This window comes from Eurosta solidaginis, chromosome 5 (genome assembly GCF_040869045.1).
Source record: "Eurosta solidaginis isolate ZX-2024a chromosome 5, ASM4086904v1, whole genome shotgun sequence".
In the NCBI taxonomy this organism is placed as follows: Eukaryota; Metazoa; Arthropoda; class Insecta; order Diptera; family Tephritidae; genus Eurosta; species Eurosta solidaginis.
Window position 1 is genome coordinate 25,744,106 of NC_090323.1, and position 26,832 is coordinate 25,770,937.

General features: G+C 38.5%; 2 protein-coding genes and 1 long non-coding RNA gene across 3 annotated transcripts in view; 2 read left to right on the forward strand and 1 right to left on the reverse strand.

The window, feature by feature from the left end:
* Positions 1-26,832, forward strand: part of LOC137254059 (uncharacterized) — a 323,781-nt gene that overhangs the window by 213,964 nt on the left and 82,985 nt on the right. The window lies entirely within an intron of this gene.
* LOC137252700 (uncharacterized) overlaps positions 1-26,832 on the reverse strand; it is a 177,184-nt gene that overhangs the window by 143,704 nt on the left and 6,648 nt on the right. The window lies entirely within an intron of this gene.
* Positions 265-25,221, forward strand: LOC137254057 (uncharacterized). The gene is made up of 2 exons (XM_067791755.1): positions 265-781; positions 24,688-25,221. The coding sequence occupies exons 1-2, from the start codon at positions 644-646 to the stop codon at positions 24,913-24,915; spliced, it is 366 nt and encodes a 121-aa protein (XP_067647856.1). The 5' UTR covers positions 265-643; the 3' UTR covers positions 24,916-25,221.

Consider the following 26,832-nt stretch of genomic DNA (forward strand, 5'->3'; position numbering starts at 1 on the left):
GACAGTATTGAATTATGCAACTCGGAAAACGAACATTCAAAACTGATGCAGTTATACAAGTTGTTGTAGTGCGAACACCAACTTCGCAGTGGATTATTTTTGGCAAAATTTTGCCGGCAAAGTGGTAAATAAAAAGGCACAAAGTGCCTGGACGTTCTACCAGGAACAGCAAAATTTAGTCGACTAACAAGATCAGATGAGTCGATCTCACCCATAATGAGCTTGTGAATGAACATTACCCCGAGTAAAGTTCTTCGATTTTCTAAAGTTGGCAGATTTATAAGGAGAAGCCTATTTCTATATGGTGGCAAATGCACACTAGAATCCCAGTTAAGACCAAGTAGTGCAAATATAATGAATTGCTTCTGTACTGACTCAATACGCTTTATAAAGTTTTGATACCCTGGGCACCAGACACACGAACAATACTCTAAGATTGGTCGTACCAACGATGTGTAGAGGGTCTTAGTCAGATACGGATCATTAAACTCCTTAGCCCATCGCTTCACAAAACCGAGTATACCCGTTGCTTTGCTTACCATTGATGAGATATGCGTATTAAAAGTCAGTTTAGGATCAAAAAGAACGCCTAGATCACTTACGACAGATATACGCTCCAAAGGCGTGCTGTTTAACGTATACGATGTCAAACTTGGCTTCACTCGGTGAAATGTCATTAGTTTACACTTCGAGCAATTCAAAACTAGTAAATTTGCAGTACACCAACATTGAAATGAGTCCAAGTCTGTCTGAAGAAACTCCACACGGGAAGACTCCGAAGGCAAGTATGAGTAACAAAGTTTAACATCATCTGCATACATAAGAGTTCGGGAATGTATGAGAGTTTGTGGTAAGTCATTTATAAACAAGGTAAAAAGTAACGGACCCAAATGACTACCCTGAGGCACACCAGACGTTACATCAAACAACTTAGAAAAGCTGTTTTTAAACAAAACTTGTTGAGTCCGATTCGCGAGATAGCTTTCGAGCCATGCAAGCAAATGCTTTGGAAATCCAAGTAAATCAAGTTTGTAAACTAAAAGCTCATGATTGACAGAGTCAAACGCTTTACTGAAGTCGGTATAGATCACATCCGTTTGCCTATTGTTTAAAAATCCATCCATTACAAAAGAAGTAAACTCTAGCAAGTTGGTAGTAGTTGATCTACGCGGCACAAACCCATGCTGGCAGGGCGATAATATGGAGCTACACATGTGTTGAAGTTGACATGTAATTATTCGCTCAAATGTTTTGGGAATAGCTGAAAGCTTAGCTATACCTCTATAGTTCTCGATACTAGACCTACTACCTTTTTTGTGTAAAGGTATAATAAATGATTTCTTCCAAATCAATGGAAAAGTGGCAGATTCCACAGATAATTGGAATAATTTATGTATCGGCTCAGATAAGTTAACTGCACAGTATTTGAGTACACAACTAGGAACACCATCTGGACCCGGAGAAAAAATCGGTTTCAAACCGAGAAAGCTCTGAAGAACATTATTCTTATCAATTACTGGATTAGGAATGCAATTAAAACTTTCCAAGTTGTAGGAGTGTTGACCGGGTTGAAAACGTTTAGATGAGTAGGTCGACCTGAAATAGGAGTAACGTTCCTGCGAAATTTCATTATGATATCTTCAACGACTGCCAAATTACAGCTTGCAACACTCTGTGCCACGCCCGTTGTCCAAACTTTTACTAATTTTCTATTCTGTGTCATAAGGTCATCCCACCTACCAAAATTCATCGCTTCATCCATTTTTGGTAAAGAATTATCGCACTCTTTCGGTTCTTCGAAATTTTCGATATCGAAAAAGTGGTGGTTATAGTCCGATTTCGTTCATTTTAAATATCAATCTGAGATGAGTTCCCAGGAACTTACATACCAAGTTTCATTAAGATACCTCAAAATTTACTCAAGTTATCGTGTTTACGGATGAACGGACGGAGGGACGGACATGGCTTAATGAATTTCCTTGTTCGCCCAGATCATTTTGATATATAGAAGTCTATATCTATCTCGATTAGTTTATGCCGTTACGGGGTGCCGTTATGCGAACAAAATTAATATACTCTGTGAGCTCTGCTCAGCTCGAAGTTCGATCTGCATGTAATTATATGCAGTTGTTGAAAATATCTAGACGGTCTGACTGGCACATTGAACTTAGTTTCGCCAAGCAAAAATGTGCTAGCTATCATCCCTCTTAAGAGTTTTACTATAAATAAGATATTAGGCATCTCCCTACGGCTCTGTAATGTAGGCAACTGTAATAGTTCTAACCGACTGCAGTACGGCGGAGGATTCCTTGACGTGTCGCATGGCAAGTGTTTCAAAGCAAAAATCAAAAACTGTTTTTGGACCTATTCCAGTTTATCGAAGTGAATTTGAAAACGTGGGCTTCAGATTATCAAAGCATATTCCAATATTGGCCTCACCAATGATGTAAACAAAGTTTTAGTAACGTACGGATCATTTAATTCCTTAGACCACTTTTCAAGGACGCCAAAGTAAGTTTCTATATGTAATCTAAAATCAAGCTAAGGGTCCATTGTAAACTTAGGTCAGTGAAGTTGGTGACTTGCTTAATAACATAATCTCCAATGAGATACTCATGGTATTTAAAGGTTTTCCGTGTAAAACATATGAACTTACACTTCGGAAGGTTTAGTGACATGAGGTTTATATTACACCATATAACTAAGCTGTTCAGATCCGACTAGAGAAGTGCTCTATCCTCTGGTGAGCGGATAGGCATAATAAGTGTCACTTCATCCGATACATCAACGGCTTACAGTGCTTCAAAACACTTGGTAGGTCATTAATAAACAGTAGGAATAACACTGGACCAATATGGCTACCTTGTGGAACAACAGAAGTTACATTGATAAATTTGGACCAACAGTTGTTAAAAATAACTGTTTGTTTATGTTTATTCAAATAAGAAGAAACCCAAGAGGGAAGTAAAGAGGGAAAGCCTAACCGGTCGAGTTTGTGTAAGAGTACAGAATGGGAGACTTTATCAAACGCCTTACAAAAATCTGTGTAAATCACATCAATTTCGCAGTTAGATTTAGAGCTATTGGATACAAGGGTCGTGAACTCTAGAAGGTGAAAGACTGTTGACTTTCCCTTATAAAAACCGTGCTGTGATAAGTCAATAACCGAAGATACACTGAGCGCTAGTTGCTTTGTGACAATTGCTTCGAATAGCTTGGGAATGGCATTGAGTTTAGCTATTCCTCTCTAATTTGTGATACAAGATCTGCTGCCACTCTTATAGAGAGGAATTATAAATGACTCTTTCCACTTCAGAGGAAACATCACTTGCTTCAGCGAGGCATTAAACAAACAAGCTAGAGGTCGATTTAGGTATTGTGCACACATTTTCAGCACAACTGACTTTGATCAGGTCCAGCAGAGTAAGATGAATGTATAATCTGATTTATAAAAATCTACAAATATATTAGCAATTATGGCATTATCGTACGAAGTATAACCGTAAAGCGTCATTGTAGAAGGAAACCCTTAATCTTTCTTTTTGAGTTAACGAAACTGTAAAACGCCTTAGGGTTACAAACAATTTTACTACCAACCCTACTTATATACTCTTTATAGCAACTGCCGTCAAGATGTTATATTTGTGACGTAAAATAGAGTAAGCAGCATAGGCAGTTCTTGTACCAGATAGTCTGTATCGCTTGAACGAACGTGTTTTTGGTTTTTTAGATGTTTTAGTTCTTAAGTGCACCAAGCAGTTGTTAATAATGAAAAATACAAAATATTTATACAGCTTTTTAAAATGACATATCAGGTTGAAGACATGTGCTAAACATTTGAAACCCTCTTTTCCTACACTTTTAAGCATCGGCATGGCTATACCGTCTGGGCCCACTGGTTTAGATAGTTCAGCTTGACCGATGGCATCCTCAACCTTTTTGGCAGGTTAACACATATGTACATAAATACATATAGCACAAAGTAATAACTAAATACGAAAATAAAAATTCAAGTCTATCGTAGTAGTATATATAGAAACGACGAAATGTATGATTGAAGAAAGTTTGATTAAAATTTAAGGATTTGTAAAAGGAGAAAAATGAAGGTTTAACTTTTATTGGACATTTGTGGTAGGGGCAACGGTGAGTATGTGTGGGCTAAGAGAACAACTTTTACCATTCTTTTAGCAGTTTGGGTGGGTGAAGACGGGAGGGCAACGACAGCTTAGCCTTCCACCTCTGCCGGAAGAACCCCAAACGATGCAACGCGTGGCAGGTAGTTGTGTAATAGATAACGCTTTTCTTCTTTATTTCCGTAGCAAATTTGATACGTTCTTTTGGGTATTGTTTGATTTGGATGAGCCTAACCCTTCGGCGGCCTCAAAACTTAACTTTTTTCTTTTTGTAAATCTCTGTTTGAATTTGTTTTTATGAGAAACCGAGATAAAAGACAGTGTAGGAGCAAGATCCCCCCCTCCCCCCCCCCCCCCCCCCCCCCCCCCCATATACGCCGTAGACTAGCCGGTTGTAGCAAACAGAGTACCCGCTCCTTAAACCCTGTACCCACTCGGAGAGCTATTGCATAGCAGACCTGAGGTTCCATAATTCAGTGCCTAGCAAGCTGGACAATTGTCTAAGTGAAGAAGTCTGTGGCTGGAATGACAAACGTTAATCAGGCCAGCTTTTTTGCAAAGATGGTACACTATGAGGAAGCCAACGGAGGCATGATGCGATTGGTTCATTACAAAGTGCACCAAGCAGTTGTTAATGATGAAATTTCTTATTATATTAGCTTTATATTTCTATGAAAAGAACAAAGCGTAAACTTAATTAGTGTTGTTTGTTTCCAAACTGGTATTATGTTCGCATTGCATAAAAGGAAAAGTGAGCAGTAGACTGAGCGAATATTAGCAGCGTTCCATTTAGTCATCGAGCTCTGAATCACGATCAAATCTCATTGGAACTATCACGTTCAGTACGCTGAGAGTTGGCAGCACTCAACCGATGTGTACACATGATAGATTTGCCTGTTATTTTCAACCTTTTTCCCCGAATCGCTCCATAAAATTTTACTAAAAAAGTAAAAACAAATTATCAAACTCATAACTAGTATTATTAGTTCTTTAAAACATGCCGAAAATGAGTTATATATTTTCCATATAAAATTGTTTGGGTTTTTGTACTTAAAAAAAACTAAAGTGCTAATAGTTAACAAAGGGGTCGGCAGTTAAAACACGTCCACAAATGTCGGTAGAGTTAAGAAAAGAAACGTTCTGAACTAAATAACTATCGTCCCAAGGCTGATATTAAAAATTTTACTTCTGTCAGGAGCTTGGGCAAAGCCCAATTGCACATTATGTTATGGTTGTTGTATTTTTCAAATAAAAAACATATAGTTTTTTTAATCATGAATATGATATAATTGTCTTATGACTTTAATAATAATTTGTTTTCAAACTCAAAGCTAAAAAACATGGGTTGCAGAATGGAAAAAATATGTTAAATATCGGATGCCCTTGTGCATATGTCGGTAAGTGCTGCCAAGTACTGAGGTTATGCTCGTATCGTTAAAAAGGATAAATATAATAAGAGCCACCAGTCTGCTACGAGTGGCGAGTAACTCGCTGGAAATTAAAAAAGTTCATTCCTAGTGTTTTCTAAGAGTGACATTTTTAATTGCCTCGCATTTTATCCATGCCGTGTAGGCATCTTGTGCAACTGGGATTTTTGTCGGAAAAATAAACACAAATACCCCACGAAAATGTATAGAAGACATTTTATGCACATCTCGCCTAAAAAAAACCAGCGACTACCGCGAAGAAAATATTTAGCAAATGGCTACAAGTAACGAATGACGTCTCTTATTATATTTATCCTCTTTGGTATCGTTACATACGATCATTGATTGTCAACCATACGAAAGCAAATTATGGGACAAGTCAGTCCTATAGGATAAATAATTTATTTGGCATTCATATTGCTTTTTAGGACAAAACATAGATTGTATGGTCTGTTAAAGTTGCAGTACAATTGCCAATGTAGAACTGCTTAATCTTAATCTTTCACGAATGTGGTCACGCCATGTACGATAAAATACGTACGATTAGTAATGTGTAGTGGAAAGTCAACACCAGTGATGTCTCGTAAAGAAAACGAATTTTTTTTTTTGGTGTAACTTTGTTCCTTCATAAATAAATTTAAAAGCAGCAAATAATCCAAGCACCTTTTGATATTTGACCCTATATTAAACGATATATTGAGTTTTGAAAGAAATTAATTAATTATTTATTTATTCATATTATAGACTAGGACAATTAAAATCTACTTACAGACTATTTACAAATGTATCTTAACTAAGAAATATTTTATAATCAAATTACTTCATTCAATAGCCGTTTAAACATAAATTTACTTAATGAAAAATCAATATCTATTGAATAACGTAAACTAAACTCCCCCATTGCCCTAGCAATTGGAGAATTAGAAGCATAAATCGTTTTAATCTATCTAAACATAAAAAATCGTGCCATGGAAGGGTTCGTGATGGTACATTGAACCATATGCGTTCTAAAATATAGGGCGAGTCAACCGTTCCATTGATGGCATCGTATCGTATAAAAATGTCAGTGATAGCATTGATCTCCTACTTACTAATGGTTTCAGGTTGATTAGAAGACACCTAGAACTGTACGTTGGAACAGGATCGTGAAATCGCAAAGACCGGAGAACAAATCGCAAAAATATTTTTTGACGCTCAAGTCGATCTAAGCAAGTCGATCCAAGCATGGTACGGCCTCCAAATGAATACAACATATTCCAAGATCCGCTTGGAGCATAGTGGAATCCGATTGAGTCGTGATTGATGCAAAAATCTTCACATTATCAGCATACAGTAAGAATTTAGCATACCTGAAACAATTACGTCATTCATAAAGATAACAAATAATAGGGGTCCCTAAACACACCCTTGGGTTACACCAGAGGTGGCAGTAAACGAACGTGAAGAGATACTATCAAACACAACAATACAGCTACGATCTGCCAAGTAAGACCTCACCCAAGATAATATACTAGAATGTAAGCCCAAGCCAGTAAGTTCGGGTATTAGTAAGTAATGGTTGACTTTGTCAAAGGCATTCGAAAAATCGGTATAGATTGTATCTACTTGTGCTCTCCTATTAAATGAAGAAATATAAAATTCAGAAAATACTGCTAGACTAGTTACAGTCGATCTGTCAGGCATAAATCCATGCTGATTAGGAGAAATCAAGATCTTTACAGCGAAGAATATTTTGTTCTTGACTACAATTACAAACAATTTCGAGAGAGTTGAAAGTTTGGAAATGGGACGGTAGTTAGGCTAGGCCCATTTATGTATGTGTTTCAACCACAAACATATTGCTTAGCTATGGTATGGCTATCATTAAGGCATTATGCTATGGCGTCAATAACATAATACATTGATTTCAATAGGGTTGGTTGCATCAGCTGTTTAATAACGGAGTTTGCCAGGGCCTTATAGTACTAATTGTGAAATTTTCTTATTATCTCATGTTCTTTTCATTAAAGAGGGAACTTTAAAGCTAAGAACAAAGTTGGATCTCAAAGAAATATCGTTTAGCTGAGCTAGTGTGATTTTCTACTCAGGATACGATTTATAACAACACCCTGCAATTATAAATCCATTGCTTGAATTCAAAATTCTTGAACATACATACTAGTTACATCTGTAAAAACACTCGCATATAAGCGGCCCGGAGCAACCCAGATTTTGTAATAACACGACACACAGTTTTCCATCCACAACTCCCGGTCTTCCAAAATCTTCATAGCACGCATCAGATGTACCACGCGCAGCACAAATCGCTGTATCTGTTATAGGCCTTAGTGCCACCTTACGCGCACATGTGGTCTTTGACAATGTAGTCCAGACAGTAGATTGGAGTATATTCCTAGTCCTCCCAAATTTTCGGATTTGTGCAACCCCACCCACTAATTCGCATTCCCAGTCTTAATGAAACTCCGCAAAATGGTATTGGTTTTACTGTACGACTCGGCTTAAACAATTTACGCACTTTCATCACAGCTATATCATTTGAGCTGTTCGGGGATTATAATCACATTGATAAAATATAGGCTCCACATCGCGAATTTGTCCACGTAAGCGTATATGACGTAAATTCACTACACCAGTTGCAACAGTCCAAGTCGTCCACATTTAAATTTACCACGCAATTCGCAGCTGTAGCCACCTTCTGCATAGTGACCAATGAACCAACGCAATGATTTCTGCCGTTATACGAGTAGTGGATTGAAACTAAATATGGCGTTATGACTACTAAGCCTTAACAAGTAGCGCAACTTTTGTATTTTCTTGTACTTTTTAAAAAACAAATGTCGCTGCTTGGCCTCTAGCCGTAAATGTTAGATGAAATAAAACGGGGTCTATCACAACTCATGTGTACAGAAATATCACGACCTCTGCTTCTCAAGTCTCCCAATAATCCAGAGCATTCCCGTGAGCATTGAACGTGATACGGAGCTAGAAAATTTACTGGATTAAGGCTTGTATTTCCATTGAAATATAAATAATAGGGGATTTGTGGCTTCCAACAAACGTACGGAAAACAAAATCGATTTAAAACCAAGAGAAACTTAACAATAATGCTTTGAGGCAACTTTAATATGACCACGTTCAATATTCTAGGTCAAGCTCCCCGCCATATATGTATCCTTAGGAGATTGTTCTCTTTCAATGGGTAGGGTGCTGCTTGATGTAAGTTGTCGGGTCACTACACTGTAGGTTCTACAAAGATCTTCGGTATGGTATGCTCAGCACACTACCTCTAAACCAGGGTTGCGGCTACAACAATTACATTTATATACTTGTACCCAAGGAGATAATCAGGATGAAGAGCTGAGTTGATTTAGCCATGTCCGTCTGTCTGTTTGTATTCAAACTAGTCCCTCAATTTTTGAGATATCTTGATAAAATTTGGTGAGCGGGTGTATTTATGTGTCCGATTAGACATTTGTCGGAACCGGCCGGATCGGACCACTATAGCATATATCCTCCATACAACCGATTTTTCAGAAAAAGAGGATTTTTGACATAATCGGTGTTGTATATAGTATATAACTCATACAACCGATTGTTCAGATAAGAAACTTTTCGCATTTTCTGCCCTATTTTAACAGCTAGAAGCTTCAAAGTTCACCAAATGCATACGTATATAGCATACTTTGTTGTGTGAAAAAATCATAGAAATCGGTGATATATATATTATATACCCCATATAAATTGTAATTTTTGCCCCCTTTTTAAGGCTAGAATCTTCAAATTTCATCATATTTCATCAAATACTTACGTTTACTTCATATATTGCTGAAACACGTGATTCGTGGTCATAATTTTTACATGCAGACCCCAAAAAACGTGAAACTTTGCATCCTCACACAAAGTGGGTAGGTAGGTTGAACTGGCCGGTCCATGAGGACCTCACTGATTGAGTCCGTAGTGTTACCAGAAGTTTGTTTTAACGAACAAACTGAAAAACCCTATCAAAAACCAGGAGCTATGTTATAAAATAACTCCGTCCTCTTGGCAAATACTAGAAGCTTCCTAGGACTTAAGCCACTTGCTGCTTCTAGATCTGACAGCTGTATCACTCCTAATAGCTGGAGTCTTAGCCTGGCAAGTGCAGGGCACGAGCACAGAACGTGCTCGATCGTTTCCTCCTCCAACCCGCACGTCCTACATCTGCTATCACTGACCAAGCCTTGTTTAAAGGCATGTGACGTCAGAAGGCAGTGTCCAGTCAGAATACCCGTCATGAGTCTACAATCCTCTCTTTTTAATGATAGGAGCAACTGTGTTAATCTAAGGTTGTAAGACCTACACATAATCTTCGACACTTTACAGCCCCGCGCTTGAACCCACGCCTTTCCCGCTTGGTCGATCATGTGCACCTCTCGCCTTCGCTTAATTTCGCCCAATCTAATTGGGACATCTACGGAGCAAGCTTCATGGGATGCGCCCTTTTTAGCTAGTTCATCCGCTTTTTCATTCCCATCTATTCCCATATGCCTTGGGACCCAATATAGATGTATGCTTCTCCCTGTCCCGATTCTCTCCAGACTGCTTACACTTTAACACGCATTTAGATGCTGTGCTATGCGAGATTATTGCCCTAATTGCTGCTTGACTGTCAATATAAAAGTTAACACGGTTGCAGCTTAAGCTATTCTCTTCCAGGGTTTCTACTGCTTTGGTTACGGCTAATATTTCCGCTTGGAAAACGCTACAGTAATCCGGCAGCCTGCAGGATCTGCTTATTTCCGGATCAGCGCAGTATACCGCAGACCCTAATCCTTCCACTACTTTGGAACCATCGGTGTACACATGTATCGCCTCGTCCGCCATTTGCACACCCTTGCGCCAACCGTCCACCTCTATTGTGGCCTTAAGATCTCCCTCGAAGCGCAGATAGGGAATCAAGTAGTCTGTTCGTCTTGTGATTGATGACGCTATACTACTATGGCCATATGGTCGGCGCTCAAGCTTCCCCGAAGCACCGAGCCTGGTTGCGGTCGTTAACGCTTTGTTCTTTGCTACCAGGTCTACAGATGGGATGTTCAAAATGGCATACAGTGCAGCCGTTGGGTTGTTTTCAGGGCTCCCGTAATGCTAAGCATCGATAGTCTGCATACCCCCTCTAATTTTTGAGGTATGTCGTTTTTTGTGTGGCTTTCCACCAAACAAGAACTCCATAGTATAGAATAGGGCTTACAATCGCTGTAAAACCCCAATGAGAAAGAGAGGGCGATAGGCCCCACGTACACCCCAGCATTCTTTTACATGCGTAGAGTGCCGTTGAGGCCTTCTTGATCCTCTCCTCCACGTTGAGCTTCCATGACAGCTTACTGTCTAGGATGATTCCTAAATATTTTGTGCAAGGTTTCTCCTGTAAGGTCACCCCTCCTAACTTAGGCCTGGTCCAATTTGGGACCTTGTACCTCTTTGTAAACAAGACCTTATCCGTCTTCTCCGCATTTACTTTCAACCCGACATTAGATGCCCAGGTATGAATATCGCGAAGCGCCCGATCCATCAAAGAACTAATCGTTGGAAGGCACTTTCCACTTATGACAATTGCAACGTCATCTGCGTAAGCCGTAAATTTTACGGGACCCTCATCGAATTGCCTGAGCAGTTGGTTGATGACCAGCGTCCACAGCAGAGGTGATAGCACCCCTCCCTGCGGCGTGCCCCTGTCCACTGATTTCGTGGCCCTGTACAATCCCCATTGTGATGTAATCTTTCTGCAATTTAACATGCAGCCGATCCATCTGATTAAGGCAGGATGTACTTTAATGTAATTAAGACCATCCATAATCGCCCATTTTGCAACATTATTGAAAGCCCCGGCAATGTCCAAGAAGACTCCTAGAGCATACTCCTTATATTTCAGGGATTTCTCTATGCTTATTACCACCCTATGCAATGCGGTGTCTACCGACTTGCCTTTGGTGTACGCATGCTGTGTTGTGGAGAGCAGCTTTTCATCCACGTTGGACTTTATGTACACATCTATCAGCCTCTCAAAGGTTTTGAGCAGAAATGATGTTAAGCTAATGGGTCTATAGTCTTTGGAATACATGTGACCGATCTTCCCCGCCTTTGGTAGAAAAGCTACACGAGCAGTTCTCCAAGAGTGCGGTACATGATTCAGTCATATGCACCCATCGAATATTATTTTATGCCATTCCACGACCGCCCTACTTGAGACTTGTAGCATGGCCGGGAATATACCATCTGGGCCCGGCGATTTAAACTTAGAAAACGTCTTCACTGCCCACTCGATCTTGGTATCGGTCACCAAGCCCGGCACTACTAGCTCCGTAATCGGAGTGTGAGTGATGTCTGCTGGCTCCTCTAAACCGTCTCCCGATGGGAAATGTGTATCGAGAAGCACCTCAAGGGATTCCTCACTATTACGTGACCATTCCCCGTTTTCTTTCTTTATTAGTCCCTGGACTATGTTTCCCTTTGCTAGGACTTTTTTCAACCGTGCTGTTTCGCTGGAGCACTCTATGTCCGTACAGAAACTTTTCCATGAGTTTCTCTTCGCCCTGGTAATTTCACGCTTGTAGATCCTCAGTAGATCCCTGTACTCGTCCCGACACGCTTCGCTTTCCGCGGTCTTTGCGAGCTTAAATATTTCTTTAACCTGTCTTCTTAGAAGACTCAGCTCACTGCTCCACCATGGCGGCTTTGCTTTTCCTCTGAATCTTCTTAGAGGGCAAGATTTGTTATACGCAGTCATAAGTGTGCTTGTTAGGAATTCATTCGACTCCTCCAGTTCCTCTACATTAGCAACCTCTTTGGGTTGTCCCAGTTTTGTTTCTACATGTTTCTGAAATTTAGTCCAGTTCGTTCCTCACGCATTGTGGTGCGCATTTGCATCTGCGCCTATGACCAAACGCCCTTTGCGTCCTTCCTCCTGTACTAGCCTTTTGCACTCCATCGGTTGGACCTCCGCAGCATGGGCCATGTAGCAGGACGCCAGGATAAATGCCTGCTTATTCTTTTGCTAAACGGCCACCGCTACGAGATCCTCAGTGATGTAATTAGGCAGCATATATGAATGCAGCTGTTTCCTTACCATTACTACAGCTCGCACCCGTCCTTCCGTTTGCGCGTAGTAAACGCCAAACCCGCGCGCGCTAAGTCCAGAAACCTTTCCTCCCGATGAGAGCCTCGGCTCCTGGATCAGCGCCACGTCAAACGAACCCTCCTCAAGGGTTAGGAGGAGTTCGCTCGACGCCACTTTACTGTGTTGGAGGTTTATCTGTAGGACTCGCAGCACCATTGGGCTGTTTGTCCCCCTCCAGCACCTTCGTCTTGACGTCGTCGTCCTCCCCTTGCCCTTTTGGTTTAGAGTATTCGAGGCCCCCTTCAGCCTCTCGTGACTGTTGTGCAGGGTGTTCCTCTGTGCGAGTCACAGCACCATTTAGCGGTTGGTCCTCTTCTAGCACGTTCGTGGTGACGTCGGGGACCTCCACCTGTCTTTTTTCCCTTAGGCTTTTGAGGTCCTTTTCGACTTCGCCCACCTCTAGCGTGTTAGGGTTTTTATCCTCGGGACTTATTTTCCTGAGTCGCATGTAAATTTTGCCAGTGCCAAAGGACATTTTACCAAGCTGCGTGTACAAAATATCCTCCGCCTGCTTGTTTATTTGGAAGATGTAGAACTGACCATCCTCGGTAGGCCGAGATACAGTAAGTACCTTCCTATCCTGTGTCGGTATGTTCGGATTCTGATTCTGCAGAAGTCGCAGTGTATCCTCCGACTTCATCACGCATGGTATCCATACCTTAACTTTTGGTACCGTGGGAATTTGCGCTTTATCCACCACCTCAAACCGCGCGTTCGTGCCTTGCCTTTGGAGGTTTGGAACCACTTCCTCCAGCCACTGCAAGCTCGCGATGTTGTCGCACGCTATCATCTTCACACCGTTATACCATCCCCCCGAATGAAAGGTTGGAAGGGGCTTACTTGGTTGTTCCCGCATCATCTTAAGCACTAAGCTAATAAGCTCCCTTTCCACAGATCTCCAACTTTCAGTAGTCATTTGTCCGAAAGGACTGCTACGATCAACCAGCGCCACAGTCAGTGACTGCTTTCCCACATCACTCATCTTCTCGGGAAAAGCAGGAGTCTTAGTGTTATCTCCCTTTGGCACCTCAGAAAAAGCCGGAGTCTTAGCGTTATCTCCCTTTGGCTTATCTCCTACTTCCTTAATTGGAACTTCCCTCTGACTCGCAGCTTTCGAGGTAGTTGCTACCTCGCTATTGGAGCCCATCTGTCTTACAGCTTTGGGCCTACTTGTCTTGTCTATGCGACTGCCCTGCCTCGCGGCTCTAGGACTGGGTCCTTTCTGCCTCTTGAAAGCAGGCTTGTCGCCTTCCGCCGAACGTTGCCTCTTCATTCTGCCATTCGACGCTTCTTCCTCCTCGTACCGGTTGCAGAACCGAGGGTTTCTCGCAGCAAACCTTTTGAACTGCCTTCGACCTACTTCTACCGCTTCATGGGCCCATTCCAAGCGCTCGATCTCCACTTCTGTTGAGTCGACCACTGCTCCCAAGCGTTGAACAATTCTTAGTGCTGCACGGTTCTGCGAGAGAGCTCTTTTACTTCCTCTGCTGCGTACCCTTCTCCACTCTTCTACTCCGTTTTCATTTGTGTGCTTCTCCAATACGGAGTTCATTGAATCAGCACTACCCTCGCTCCCCGAGTCCGACGCATCGCTTAATTCGTATTTGTCGTCCTTGGATTGCGACTCAGTCCTCCTCTTTACATCGTCCTTATTACAGTCAGTTAATGAGTCGTTCATCTTGGTCGTACGACCACCTGCCCGACAATGCGGGCTCAGCGGTCCAGTATTATATACGGAGAAAGAACCGTCCGCCACAGCAGCGCCCCTTGCTGTGGTAAGGCCATTAATACTTCCCGAGGTGGCCCGGTATCGGGAAGGCTCCGTTCGAATACAGCCGAATTTATCCCCTGGCTGCAAATCGTCCAATAGGCATGGTCCGCATAACATCCTGGATTAGGGGGTTGGCAGTTCTTGGTCACCGACATCCCGCCGCCCTCGTATGAGGCGAAACGGCGTAGATGTCAGTCCTAACCAACTCCGCCTCATAGTTGGGCGCTATAGAGTTCGGCTAAGCACTCACACCAACGACAAGGTGCCTACCCTAGTGAGGGAGCCCACAAAGTACCTACCTAATTTTTTTTTTATATTTATCTTAAAACTCGTTTAGGTATGTACATCTGTTCACTATATATTTCTTATCTTATACAGCCGATTATTTGGAGATTACTAATGGCATCAGATTATTGTTCAGCCCCATTCATGAAAGGTATGAAGTCTTCGGTACAGCCGAAGACAGTCCTTTCCTTACTTGTTTATTTTTCATTTTTATACTCAGCTGAGCAGAGCTCATAGAGTATATTAATATTTTTCGCATAACGGTACCCCGTAACGGCATAAACTAATCGAGATAGATATAGACTTCTATATATCAAAATGATCTGGGCGAACAAGGAAATTCATTTAGCCATGTCCGTCCCTCCGTCCGTCCATCCGTAAATACGATAACTTGAGTGAATTTTGAGCCTTGTTGAGCTAAAATGAACGAAATCGGACCATAACCACGGCCACTTTTTCGATATCGAAAATTTCGAAAAACCGAAAAAGTGCGATAATTCATTACCAAAGACGGATAAAGCGATGAAACTAGGTAGGTAGGTTGACTTTATGACGCAGAAAAGAAAATTTTTAAAATTTTGTACAATGGGTGTGGTACCGCCCACTTTTAAAAGAAGGTAATTTAAAAGTTTTGGAAGCTGTAATTTGGCAGTCGTTGAAGATATCATGATGAAATTTGGTAGGCTCGTTACTCCTATTTCTATATGTGTGCCAAATAAAACCTAGAAAAATCGAATGACGAACACGCCCACTTTAAAAAAAAATTTTAAGAAAATTTTAACAAAAAATTGAATATATTTACAGTATATACGTAATTTATGTCCAAATTCAACTCCAGTAATGATATGGTGCAACAAAATACAAAAATTCCTTTTCCATTTAATTTCTCTAGAATACTTTTAATGCCATAAGTCGAACAAAAATTTACCAATCCTTGTAAAAATTGGTAGGGGCATAGATTCTATGACGATAACTGTTTTCTGTGAAAATGGGCGAAATTGGTTGAAGCCACGGCCAGTTTTTATACACAGTCGGTCTTCTGTCCTTCCGCTCGGCCATTAACACGATAACTTGAGCAAAAATCGATATATCTTTACTAAACTCAGTTCACGTACTTATCTGAACTCACTTTATCTTGGTATAAAAAATGGCCAAAATTAGACTATGACTGCGCCCACTTTTTCGATATCGAAAATTACGAAAAATGAAAAAAATGCCATAATTCTATACGAAATATGAAAAAAGAGATGAAACATTGTAATTGGATTGGTTTATTGACACAAAATATAACTTTAGAAAAAACTTTGTAAAATGGGTGTGACACCTTCCATATTAAGTAGAATAAAATGAAAAAGTTCTGTAGGGCGAAATCAAAAGTCCTTGGAATCATGTCAGGAATACTGTTCGTGGTATTACATATATATATAAATTAGCGATACCCGACAGCTGATGTTCTAAGTCACCCTGGTCGACATTTTGATCGATATCTCGAAAACGCCTTCACATATACAACTAAGAGCCACTCCCTTTTAAACCCCTCATTAATACCTTTAATTTGATACCCATATCACACAACACACATTCTAGAGTCACCCCTGGTCCACCTTTATGGCGATATCTCGAAAAGACTTCCACCTATAAAACTAACGCCCACTCCCTTTTAAAATAATCATTAACACCTTTTATTTGATACCTATATCGTACAAACAAATTCCAGGGTTGCCCTAGGTTCATTTTCCTACATGATGATTTTTAATATTACCATTTGTATGTGTCCATGAAAAAGACAATTTTGTCTCCAAAGCTCTCAGCTGAGTATGTAATGTTCGGTTACACCCGAACTTAGTGTTCCTTACTTGCTTAAGGTGGCATCTATTCATTGGTTTATGTCAGCATAATTTTCTTCATTCTGTTGCACCGGCCACCAATCTATGTTAGCCACGTAAAATTTTAATTACCAAAAATATTTTTTTTTAAGCTATTGCATAGATTTTATCGCTGGTTTGGCGACTAAATCAATAAAAACCGTAACGGATATTTGTCAAAAAAGGTTCGAAAAGGTTCGAAAAAGTTTCGGTGTTAGCAACAGGCTGATTGCATAAAATCGGATCTATTTAAGCGAATATTGGTTGTTGTCTTTGGTGTACATTTACCTTCACTACTGCGCTGTAGATGGCACTGGTAACCGCCAGATGCCAGATGATTTGCATGCTAGATGATGCACACCAACAAACACACACGCGCTGTACATAATTGCCTTTGTTGTTGTTGAACTTAGTACAGTAATTACGTACAAATACGATTTACAAGATTCAGTTACGAGAGACAAACAAATGTCTTACTTCTTACCGAAACTTGCATGACGCGTGATAATCCGATTGAAATACCTAATTTCAAATGTATTGTTCAATTCAAACGAGATACTGCTCCAAAAGGTGGTGTAGCTATTTACCAAAATAACAATAACGTTACTAATATTATGACTCCGAATATTGAAATAAATATTGCACACGTTAGCGATGTTAATTTTAGGTGCTCATTTGTTTGAGATATTTGTGCGTGCTTATGCAAACTTAGAAATGGTCTACACATTGTCATGGTAGCAATTTACATTTCTCCGAATCCAAAATTGGACGAGGTAGAGCATTTTATTCATCGCAATTTACTGGAGTACTCTGAAGAAGGGGCAAAAGTACTTGGTACAAATCCTAATAAATTTCCACTTATCTTGGCCGGCGATTTCAACATCAATTTCGCTGATAAAAAATCAGAGCGGTTAACAAGTTTTCTTTTTGAAAAATTCAATTTGAAAACAAATAATGATCCAAAAGGATCCACAACAAAATATGGGACCACCATTGACGCGGTATTTTCAAGATATTTAGAGGATATCAAGTCTCAAACGTACGTTTCCTATTTCAGTTACCATAAACCTATAATTTCCATTATAAATATTACTGAATAACCTATGTATGTACATATCTTGTAAGATAATAATAAAAATTTTTTAACCAATATTAACTTCTCATTTATTCAATAAAAGTAAAAAATTTGTTTTCTTATCCTTCACCACGCTTAAAAATTTTGACTTGAATTAATATCAAAGACAAAACTTGAATTAATATCAAAGATAACAAAATGTTGCATAAATATTATAATTGCATAAGTTGATAATATGCAATAGCTTTACCGTGGCAGTCCCCGAGTGCCACACGTCCTTTTTTTCCGGTTTTGGGAATTGAATCTTCCAATTCCAATAAATGGCAAGAGGACCCTTAAATTGCCTCTTAAATCGCCAGGTTAGCAAACGTATATTTAGACGTGCCTAAGCAGCTAACACATGTCGCAAAGTAAAAACCCGTAGCACAAATTCTTTCCTTGTAATTGTTAAATATATGGCTTGTTGCCATGTGCTTTTTCAAGATTTATAATTATTCGTTTGAATTATATTTTTATGTCAGTATTATAATTTCACTCCCATCCAGCAAGTGATACCCCCATCATGCCCAAGCCGGTGGCCTCAGACATCCTCCATACATCCTCCCATTGTCATAGAAATACTAATTTAGTCATCATGTGTCGTGTTGATTTGTTAAATAATTCAGCGTTTTGAGTAATTCCCAGTGGTGACTTGTTATACTCAGTTGAGCAGAGCTCACAGAGTATATTAAGTTTGATTGGATAACGGTTGGTTGTACATATATAAAGGAATCGAGATAGATATAGACTTCCATATATCAAAATAATCAGGATCGAAAAAAAATTTGATTGAGCCATGTCCGTCCGTCCGTCCGTCCGTCCGTTAACACGATAACTTGAGTAAATTTTGAGGTATCTTGATGAAATTTGGTATGTAAATTCCTGGGCACTCATCTCAGATCGCTGTTTAAAATGAACGATATCGGACAATAACCACGCGCACTTTTTCGATATCGAAAATTGCGAAAAACCGAAAAAATGCGATAATACATTGCCAAAGGCGTTAAAGCGATGAAACTTGGTAGATGGGTTGACGTTATGACGCAGAATAGAAAATTAGTAAGATTTTGGACAATGGGCGTGGCACCGCCCACTTTTACAAGAAGGTAATTTAAAAGTTTTGCAAGCTGTAATTTGGCAGTCGTTGAAGATATCATGATGAAATTTGGCACGAACGCTACTACTATTACTATATATGTGCTAAATAAAAATTAGCAAAATTGGATGAAGAACACGCCCACTTTTTAAAAAAAAATTTTTTTTAATTCAAATTTTAACAAAAAATTTAATACCTTTACTGTATATAAGTAAATTAATTCAAAATTCAACTCCTGTAATGATATGATGCAACAAAATACAAAAATAAAAGAAAATTTCAAAATGGGCGTGGCTCCGCCCATTTTCATTTAGTTTGTGTAGAATACTTTTAATGCCATAAGTCGAACAACAATTTACCAATCCTTCTTAAATTTGGTAGGGGCATAGATTCTATGACGGTAACTGTTCTCTGTGAAAATGGGCGAAATCGGTGGAAGCCACGCCCAGTTTTTATACACAGTCCACCGTCTGTCCTTCCGCTCGGCCGTTAACACAATAACTTGAGCAAAAACCGATATATCTTTACTAAACTTAGCCCACCTACTTATCTAAGCATACTTTATCTTCGTATAAAAAATGGTCGAAATCCGACCGTAACCACGCCCACTTTATCGATATCGAAAATTACGAAAAATGAAAAAAATGCCATAATTCTATACCAAATACGAAAAAAGGGATGAAACATGGTAACTGGATTGGTTTATTGACGCAAAATATAACTATGGAAAAAATTTTGTAAAATGGGTGTGACACCTACCATATTAAGTAGAAGAAAATTAATAAGTTCTACAAGGCGAAATCAACAGCCCTTGGAATCTTGGCAGGAATACTGTTAGTGGTATTGCATATATAAATAAATTAGCAGTACCCGACAGATGATTTTCTGGATCACCTGGTCCACATTTTGGTCGATATCGCGAGAACGCCTTCACATATACATCTAAGGGCCACTCGCTTTTAAAACCCTCATTAATACCTTTAATTTGATATCCATATCGTACAAACACATTCTAGAGTCACCCCTGGCCCACCCTAATGGCGATATCTCGAAAAGGCGTCCACCTATATACCTAATGCCCACTCCCTCTTAAAATGCTCAGTAACACCTTTCGATTGATACCCATATCGTACAAACATTCTAGAGTCACCTCTGGCCCACCGTAATGGCGATATCTGGAAAAGGCGTCCACCTATAGACCTAATGTCCACTCCCTCTTAAAATGCTCAGTAACACCTTTCGTTTGGTACCCATTACGTACAAACATTCTAGAGTCACCCCTGGCCCACCCTATTGGCGATATCTCGAAAAGGCGTCCACCTATAGACCTAATGCCCACTACCTCTTAAAATGCTCAGTAACACATTTCGTTTGATACCCATATCGTACAAACATTCTAGAGTCACCCCTGGCCCACCCTAATGGCGATATCTCGAAAAGGCGTCCACCTGTAGACCTAATGCCCACTCCCTCTTAAAATGCTCAGTAACACCTTTCGTTTGATACCCATATCGTACAAACACATTCTAGAGTCACCCCTGGCCCACCCTAATGACGATATCTCGAAAAGGCGGCCACCTATAGACCTCATGCCCACTCCCTCTTAAAATGCTCAGTAACACCTTTCGTTTGATACCCATATCGTACAAACAAATTCTAGAGTCAGCCCTGGTCCACCTTTATGGCGATATCCCTAAATGGCGTCCATCCATAGAACTATGGCCTACTCTCACTTAAAATACTCTTTAATACCTTCCATTTGATACACATGTCATACAACCACATTCCAGGGTTACCCTAGGTTCATTTTCCTACATGGTGATTTTCCTTATTTTGTCTCCATAGCTCTCAACTGAGTATGTAATGTTCGGTTACACCCGAACTTAGCCTTCCTTACTTGTTTTCTTTATGTAGATTATTAATTTTTTAATTGTAAAGTTGTAGTTCCAATTGTATACAATTAAATTTGTTTAATTGTGAAGTTGAAACCAGGTTAGACAAGGTGCTGTAATGCACTCGTTATAGTTGTTATGTTATGCTTTTTTGCCAATATTTACATAATCTTATTTCTGGTTATGTGTTTCTTTATATTAGGTTTATATAGCGTAGCAATTATATGTAAAATGTGAATATATGTACATAACCGTACATTTAATTATGTATTATGTGAATTTCTATCCGGTTACATGTGTACATGACTGTACATTAATATATGATAAGGGTATTTTCAATCCCGTTACTTGTACTTTATGTCCTTTGTGAAATTATATGTTATCAAAATTTATATGTAAGGTATAATCTCTACCCCGTTATATGAATAGTTCATATAATAAATTAAAATATTTAAAAAAAAAAAAAAACGTGTATGTATATATGGTCCCAAAATTTTATCGTATCCAATCTTTGTACTTTTGTCCAATTTAGTTTATATTTTTCCAATTTATAGTTAATGTCTCATGTCAAGTTGTATTCATATACAATTTAAAAAGTTCCAGTGTAATAGATATATCTCTTTTGAAGATCAATGTAGCTTCATGCGAAGATTTTGTATTAAATGTTGTCCATAACTGTTTTATTTATCTAGATTACTAATTTTTTTTTAGTATTATTTTATGTATTTATTTTAACTTTCGATTTTAATGTTAAGTAGAACTAATCACACCATTACTGTTCTTTTTACAGTTTCGTAGCTCCGTTATTTCATGCAGCATGTTTCTTCCATTATACAAAGTTTAAAGTCTTGTTTTGTAGCTCCGTTATATTATACATATTCAATTTTAATGTTACATATTATTAATGTTTTTTATACACGAATGCCTTTTTAATTAGACAAAAAGTTTATTTTAATTGAACAAAATCTATAAATTTTACTCTACATAGAACATTACTTTTTTACAAAACACTTTTACACTTAAACGAATGTGTAATTATTATGACGACATTTTTAACAAAACGATTTTACTGCTTCGGCGGTATACTTGCGAGTCTGCCAAAAATATTTGATATATTAAGCAAACAGTATCATTGCGGATACGTGGAACACTATGAGCGGTTTTAAAGAAGAAGATACGTAGCTATCAACATAAAAAACGAAAACAATCAAACAAGCAATATGCATACGAATACTAAAAAATAACAGGCATATGAGGAACACGAAGAAAAAAAAAAACACGAGAGTCACACAAAATTACCGTTTCGCACTACAGGTTTAGTGACTACCTACGAACTAATCGGATGCACAGCAAGACAGTTGGTGACCAAACTTATACTTAAAGCACTGAAGGTTGAGCTTTACGTATTTAAATCAGAGATTGCATTTAAGGATTAACCAGAAAAGACTAATCGGTTTATGACAGACAACAACCGATATTAAATAACAAAGATGTGAGATATGTTTATTTTTTTTAATTTTCTGGTATTTCTGAGTGATTATTTTTTTATTTTTAAATTTTTCTCAATACCACTGAGATTATTTAGTGTGATTTTTTTCGAAATGGTAATTTTGCGACCGAAATAGATTTGGGGGATGGTTAATCGCTCGCCTGTTTTTTTCAAATTAACATAGTTTAAGCTGACCATTATGTTATTGTCAGGATCTGCAAGTAATTTTTATTTCCCAAAATTAAAACCAGAAAACGCATACATCGTCTTCACCGTTTATTTTTGGAGTCACACAGTTACTATTTCGAAGATCAACTTATGATCTTTTCTCGATTGTTGGCGATTGGTTTTGTGATCATTTCGAGACTTTTTTGTTTCACTACTGGGATCATTCCGGTACTATTTTGAGATCACATCGGTATTATTTTATTGGATTAATTTCGCAATTATTTCGATATTAATTTGGCACTTATTCCACATTATTTCGGTACTATTTTCAGAAAGTCATGATCATTTTGCTATTAGTTAAGATTCCATTTTGAGCTAAATTTTAAAATGTGTTAGGGAACATTTTTTGCAGGATTATATGGAAAAAATTTCTGGACAATATAGGTATTATATAGGGACCATTTTGATATCTTTATGGGCTCATTCCAGAAACCATTTCGAAATAATTACGGGATCATGCTAGTGACTATTTCGGCATCATTTTGGTACTATTTTGTAATCATTTAGCAGGTATTGGAAAACTCATTCTTGAACGCGAAGAGTTATCAGGCCTTTATTATTATTGGTTTGTTAGCGGCATATTTTTGGTTTGTCATCGCCGAACTATTGACTTGTTATCGGAATAAGCTGTTGTCGAAGAGTTGTTGGAATATTATCGGTTAGTTATCGTGTCAAAGGTTTGTTACCGAAAATTTATCGACTTGTTAACGAACACATATCCAGATTTTTTTTTTCGAAAAAATTTGATAACCAACGTTGACAGCAGAGGTCATAATATCCCGCCCTGGGCGGGGCCTCATACAACCACCATCTTCCATTAACTGTCCTGTTCATGCATAATTTTTCTTCTTAGTTCGTATGGCTGGGTACACGGGTACCGCAAGGCAATTCATACGTGACAACTACTAGTGGTACCTGGGTATCCCAGCCATGAGAACAGCAACAAAAAACAAATTTTAGTTATAAAAAACTAATTTATTAAAAAACCATCTTTATGAAAGTATATTTGAAAAAATTTTCTCTCCTTTTTGTAGAAAGCTTATTCCCATAGGATGCCACAAAATTTGAACTTGTTTCTATTTGTAAATTACGTAAAAACGTGAGAGCTACAAATAGTACATGGGTATCTCAGCCATGAGAACTGGTAATAGAAAACTAATTTATGAAAAAAATCATCTTTATGAAATTATATTTGAAAAATATGTCTCTCCTTTTTGTAGAAGACTTATTCCCATACGATGCCACAAAATTTTAACTCGTTTCTATTTGTAGATTATTTAAAAATGTCTTTTGAATATTCAAAAGGTACCCGGGCACCCATCTATGCACAGGACGGTTAAGAAATTAAACCGATACATCCGTTAGAGCTGGATGTATGTGCCGCAATGTAATAAAGACAAACCATGATCGCTTGTTTAGAAATATTGCTGAAGGTCCTTTTGCTTTTGCTATTGGGTCCTGTGATTTATCATTAGAGAAAGTCTTCACCGCCCATTCGTTCTGTGTATTGGTCACCAAGCTCGGCACTACCCGCTGCGTGATTGTGGACGCAATGTAAGTGCTGTCCGCTGGTTTTCTGCATCATCTATCTATGGAAAAAGTGTGTCGAAAGGGCATCTCTATACTTGTAGATTATCTTAACAGAATTTTGGATATAAATAAATTATTTTAATTACTTTACAAATGACATCATTTCATTTGTAGAAAAACAAATTTAATTTATTTTCAAATTAGAATTCAAGGTATTATTATAACTAATATTGGGTGCATTAATTATACATTTTGTTATATGATGGTTTATTTACTCATTGATCTATCTCATCATTGTACTTTTATCATAATCTTACAATGTTTGCAATTCATTTGGCTGCACAAATCAGTAACTTTGTGAAATTGCATGTATTATATTCAGATAAAATCAACAGCTATGTGAAATTTTAATGCAACATCCAGACTATAAAATGTGGGTGCAGCAAACTAAAAGTATTATTGACTTTACAGCAGTTATAGAATCAAGCTCAAGTTGTTCAAAGAAAATATGCGTACTCTATTTTTGGTCGCTTTGATTTGCGGCGTTTTGGTGCTGATGTTGTTAAGAAATTTTAGAAGTTGTTTATAACTAAAAAAATTTGAAAATTCGATAAACTGAAAAACATTCAAAATATGTCCGAACTTTTGTTTCCATGACATTACTCTACTCATTTAATAACTTATATTTATACTTTTTTCAGCAATCAACGAACGCTAGTCCTCCTACGCAAATGTCGCCCCAAAAAGGCGGTGACCCTAGTGGTCGTACACGTCGTGCTGCACATGGACCTGGTGGCTATGCTGGTGGTGAAGCTAGTGGTGAAGCTGGTGTAGGTGGTGGATTTGATTTTAGTATGGGTGCTGGTGTCCATGGTAAAACCGGTGCTGGTCGTGGTGGGAATAATAAAATAGGAATTGAGGCCGACTAAGCTTATAGCCATGATATGTATTGCTATGAATATGTAGATGGCAAAAAAATTTATAAAGCAGAGTAATAAAAAAAATTCAGGCTACCGTCTATATCGATGAGTTATCGGTACCCCAGCGGGTTAGGGAGCTTAGAATATATACGCGGTAGGTATGCCTGTCGTAAGAGGCGACTAAAATACCAAATCGATACAAGGCGTTGTGTAGCGCAACCCTATTAAGGGGTTGCCAGCGCAATATATAGCTTCTTCAACCCAATTTTTAACCTCACCTACCCGTGGCGAATCCTGTTTCATTAACAGCCTAGGTTGTGGCGACCCCAAACTCCTGATGGATGTAAGGGGTGGGAGGGCGGTATGGCTTAGAAGGTTTCATGTGGTCATACCAAATCGTTGCCGAGATGGTCGAGCTAGTAACTTTATGGTGCTTGTTACCGGAACATACCGGATCTACATCCTGCAAGGTGGCATCAATCCTGACATACGTAATGTATGTCCTGCTTCTAACGGGCCCCACATAACACCAACAAATATCTTTTCAATTGTAATGTGGAACCAACAACGCCTCTAACACCCTTATCTCTTTGGTCTTGGACTCCCGTTAGAGAATATTGATGACAATTAGTGAGTGGTCGCAGCTAATGGATAGGGCGATGCATTGCTACAAGAACAACAACAACATCAATAAGAAGCCGACGTCTTCAATTAGGTACCGTTTTCTCCCTGATATACTGAAATATATCTATACAAAGCAATACCTTTTGAATCAAAGAAGTTTTTATAGTGCTAAGTTCGAAGTGACAATGTTCGAAGCCTTAATCTTAATCTATGAAACAATTGCTACTATTTTTGTACAATAGCCGTTTGCTTCACTATATATTTGCTGAAGCCTGAACTACTTGGGTAGTAAAAGCAAATAAAAGTTATGTATGGTGATACAAACAAAAGCAACTCAGTCAACAAAAATTCTTTGAAAAATTATTAAAAAATTGTGTGAAAAATTATTAAAAAATTGTGTAACTCAATGCGCACTCATAGCTTGGAAATTTTTGGCAATTACACTTGAATGCCTATTTATCTATTTAGGTGAATACCTGTCTACTAAGTATCTATTATATGTTATTATTATAATTACTATATTTGGTTGAATAGTTTCAGGTTCAGTAACCTTTTAGTTTAAAGCTATATGGAATAACTGTCATTTGTTCGCTTGTCAATTCAATCTCAGTTACATCTACATAAATGGTATAGGAATAGCAAGTAGGGAAGGCTAAGTTCGGCTGTAACCTATCCTTACATACTCAGCTGCCAGATTACAGCTTGCAAAACTTTTAAATTACCTTCTTTTAAAAGTAGGCGATGCCATGCCCATTGTCTAAAATTTTACTATTTTCTATTTTGCGTCATAAGGTCAACCCACCTACCAAGTTTCATCGCTTTATTCGTCTTTGGTAATGAATTATCGCACTTTTTCAGTTTTTCGAAATTTTCGATATAGAAAAAGTGGGCGTGGTTATAGTACGATTTCGTTCATTTTAAATAGCGATCTGAGATGAGTGCCCAGGAACTTAAATACCAAATTTCATTCAGATACCCCAAAATTTACTCAAGTTATCGTGTTTACGGACGGACGGACGGGTGTGGCTAAATGAATTTCTTTTTTCGCCCATATAATTTTGACATATAGAAGTCCTTATCTATCTCGATTAGTTTGTGCCATTACGGGGTACCGTTATGCTGACAAAATTAATTAAATTAATATACTCTGTGAGCTCTGCTCAGCTGAGTATAAAAATATATATGAATGATTAAACTTAGAGAGAAATCTGCTATGAATATCGTAAACCTAAAAATTAGTAATACAAAAGAAATAAGAAAAGGTTTCTAGAATAATTGCTAGCACACATTGAAATCCATTTT

What these genes read in the sequence shown, in the direction of transcription:
- LOC137254057 (XM_067791755.1), top strand. Translation starts at nt 644, where the DNA reads ATGTCAAACTTGGCTTCACTCGGTGAAATGTCATTAGTTTACACTTCG. An exon ending in CACACGGGAAGACTCCGAAG is followed by an intron (nt 782 to 24,687) that starts GCAAGTATGAGT and finishes TACTTTTTTCAG; the next exon opens with CAATCAACGAACGCTAGTCC.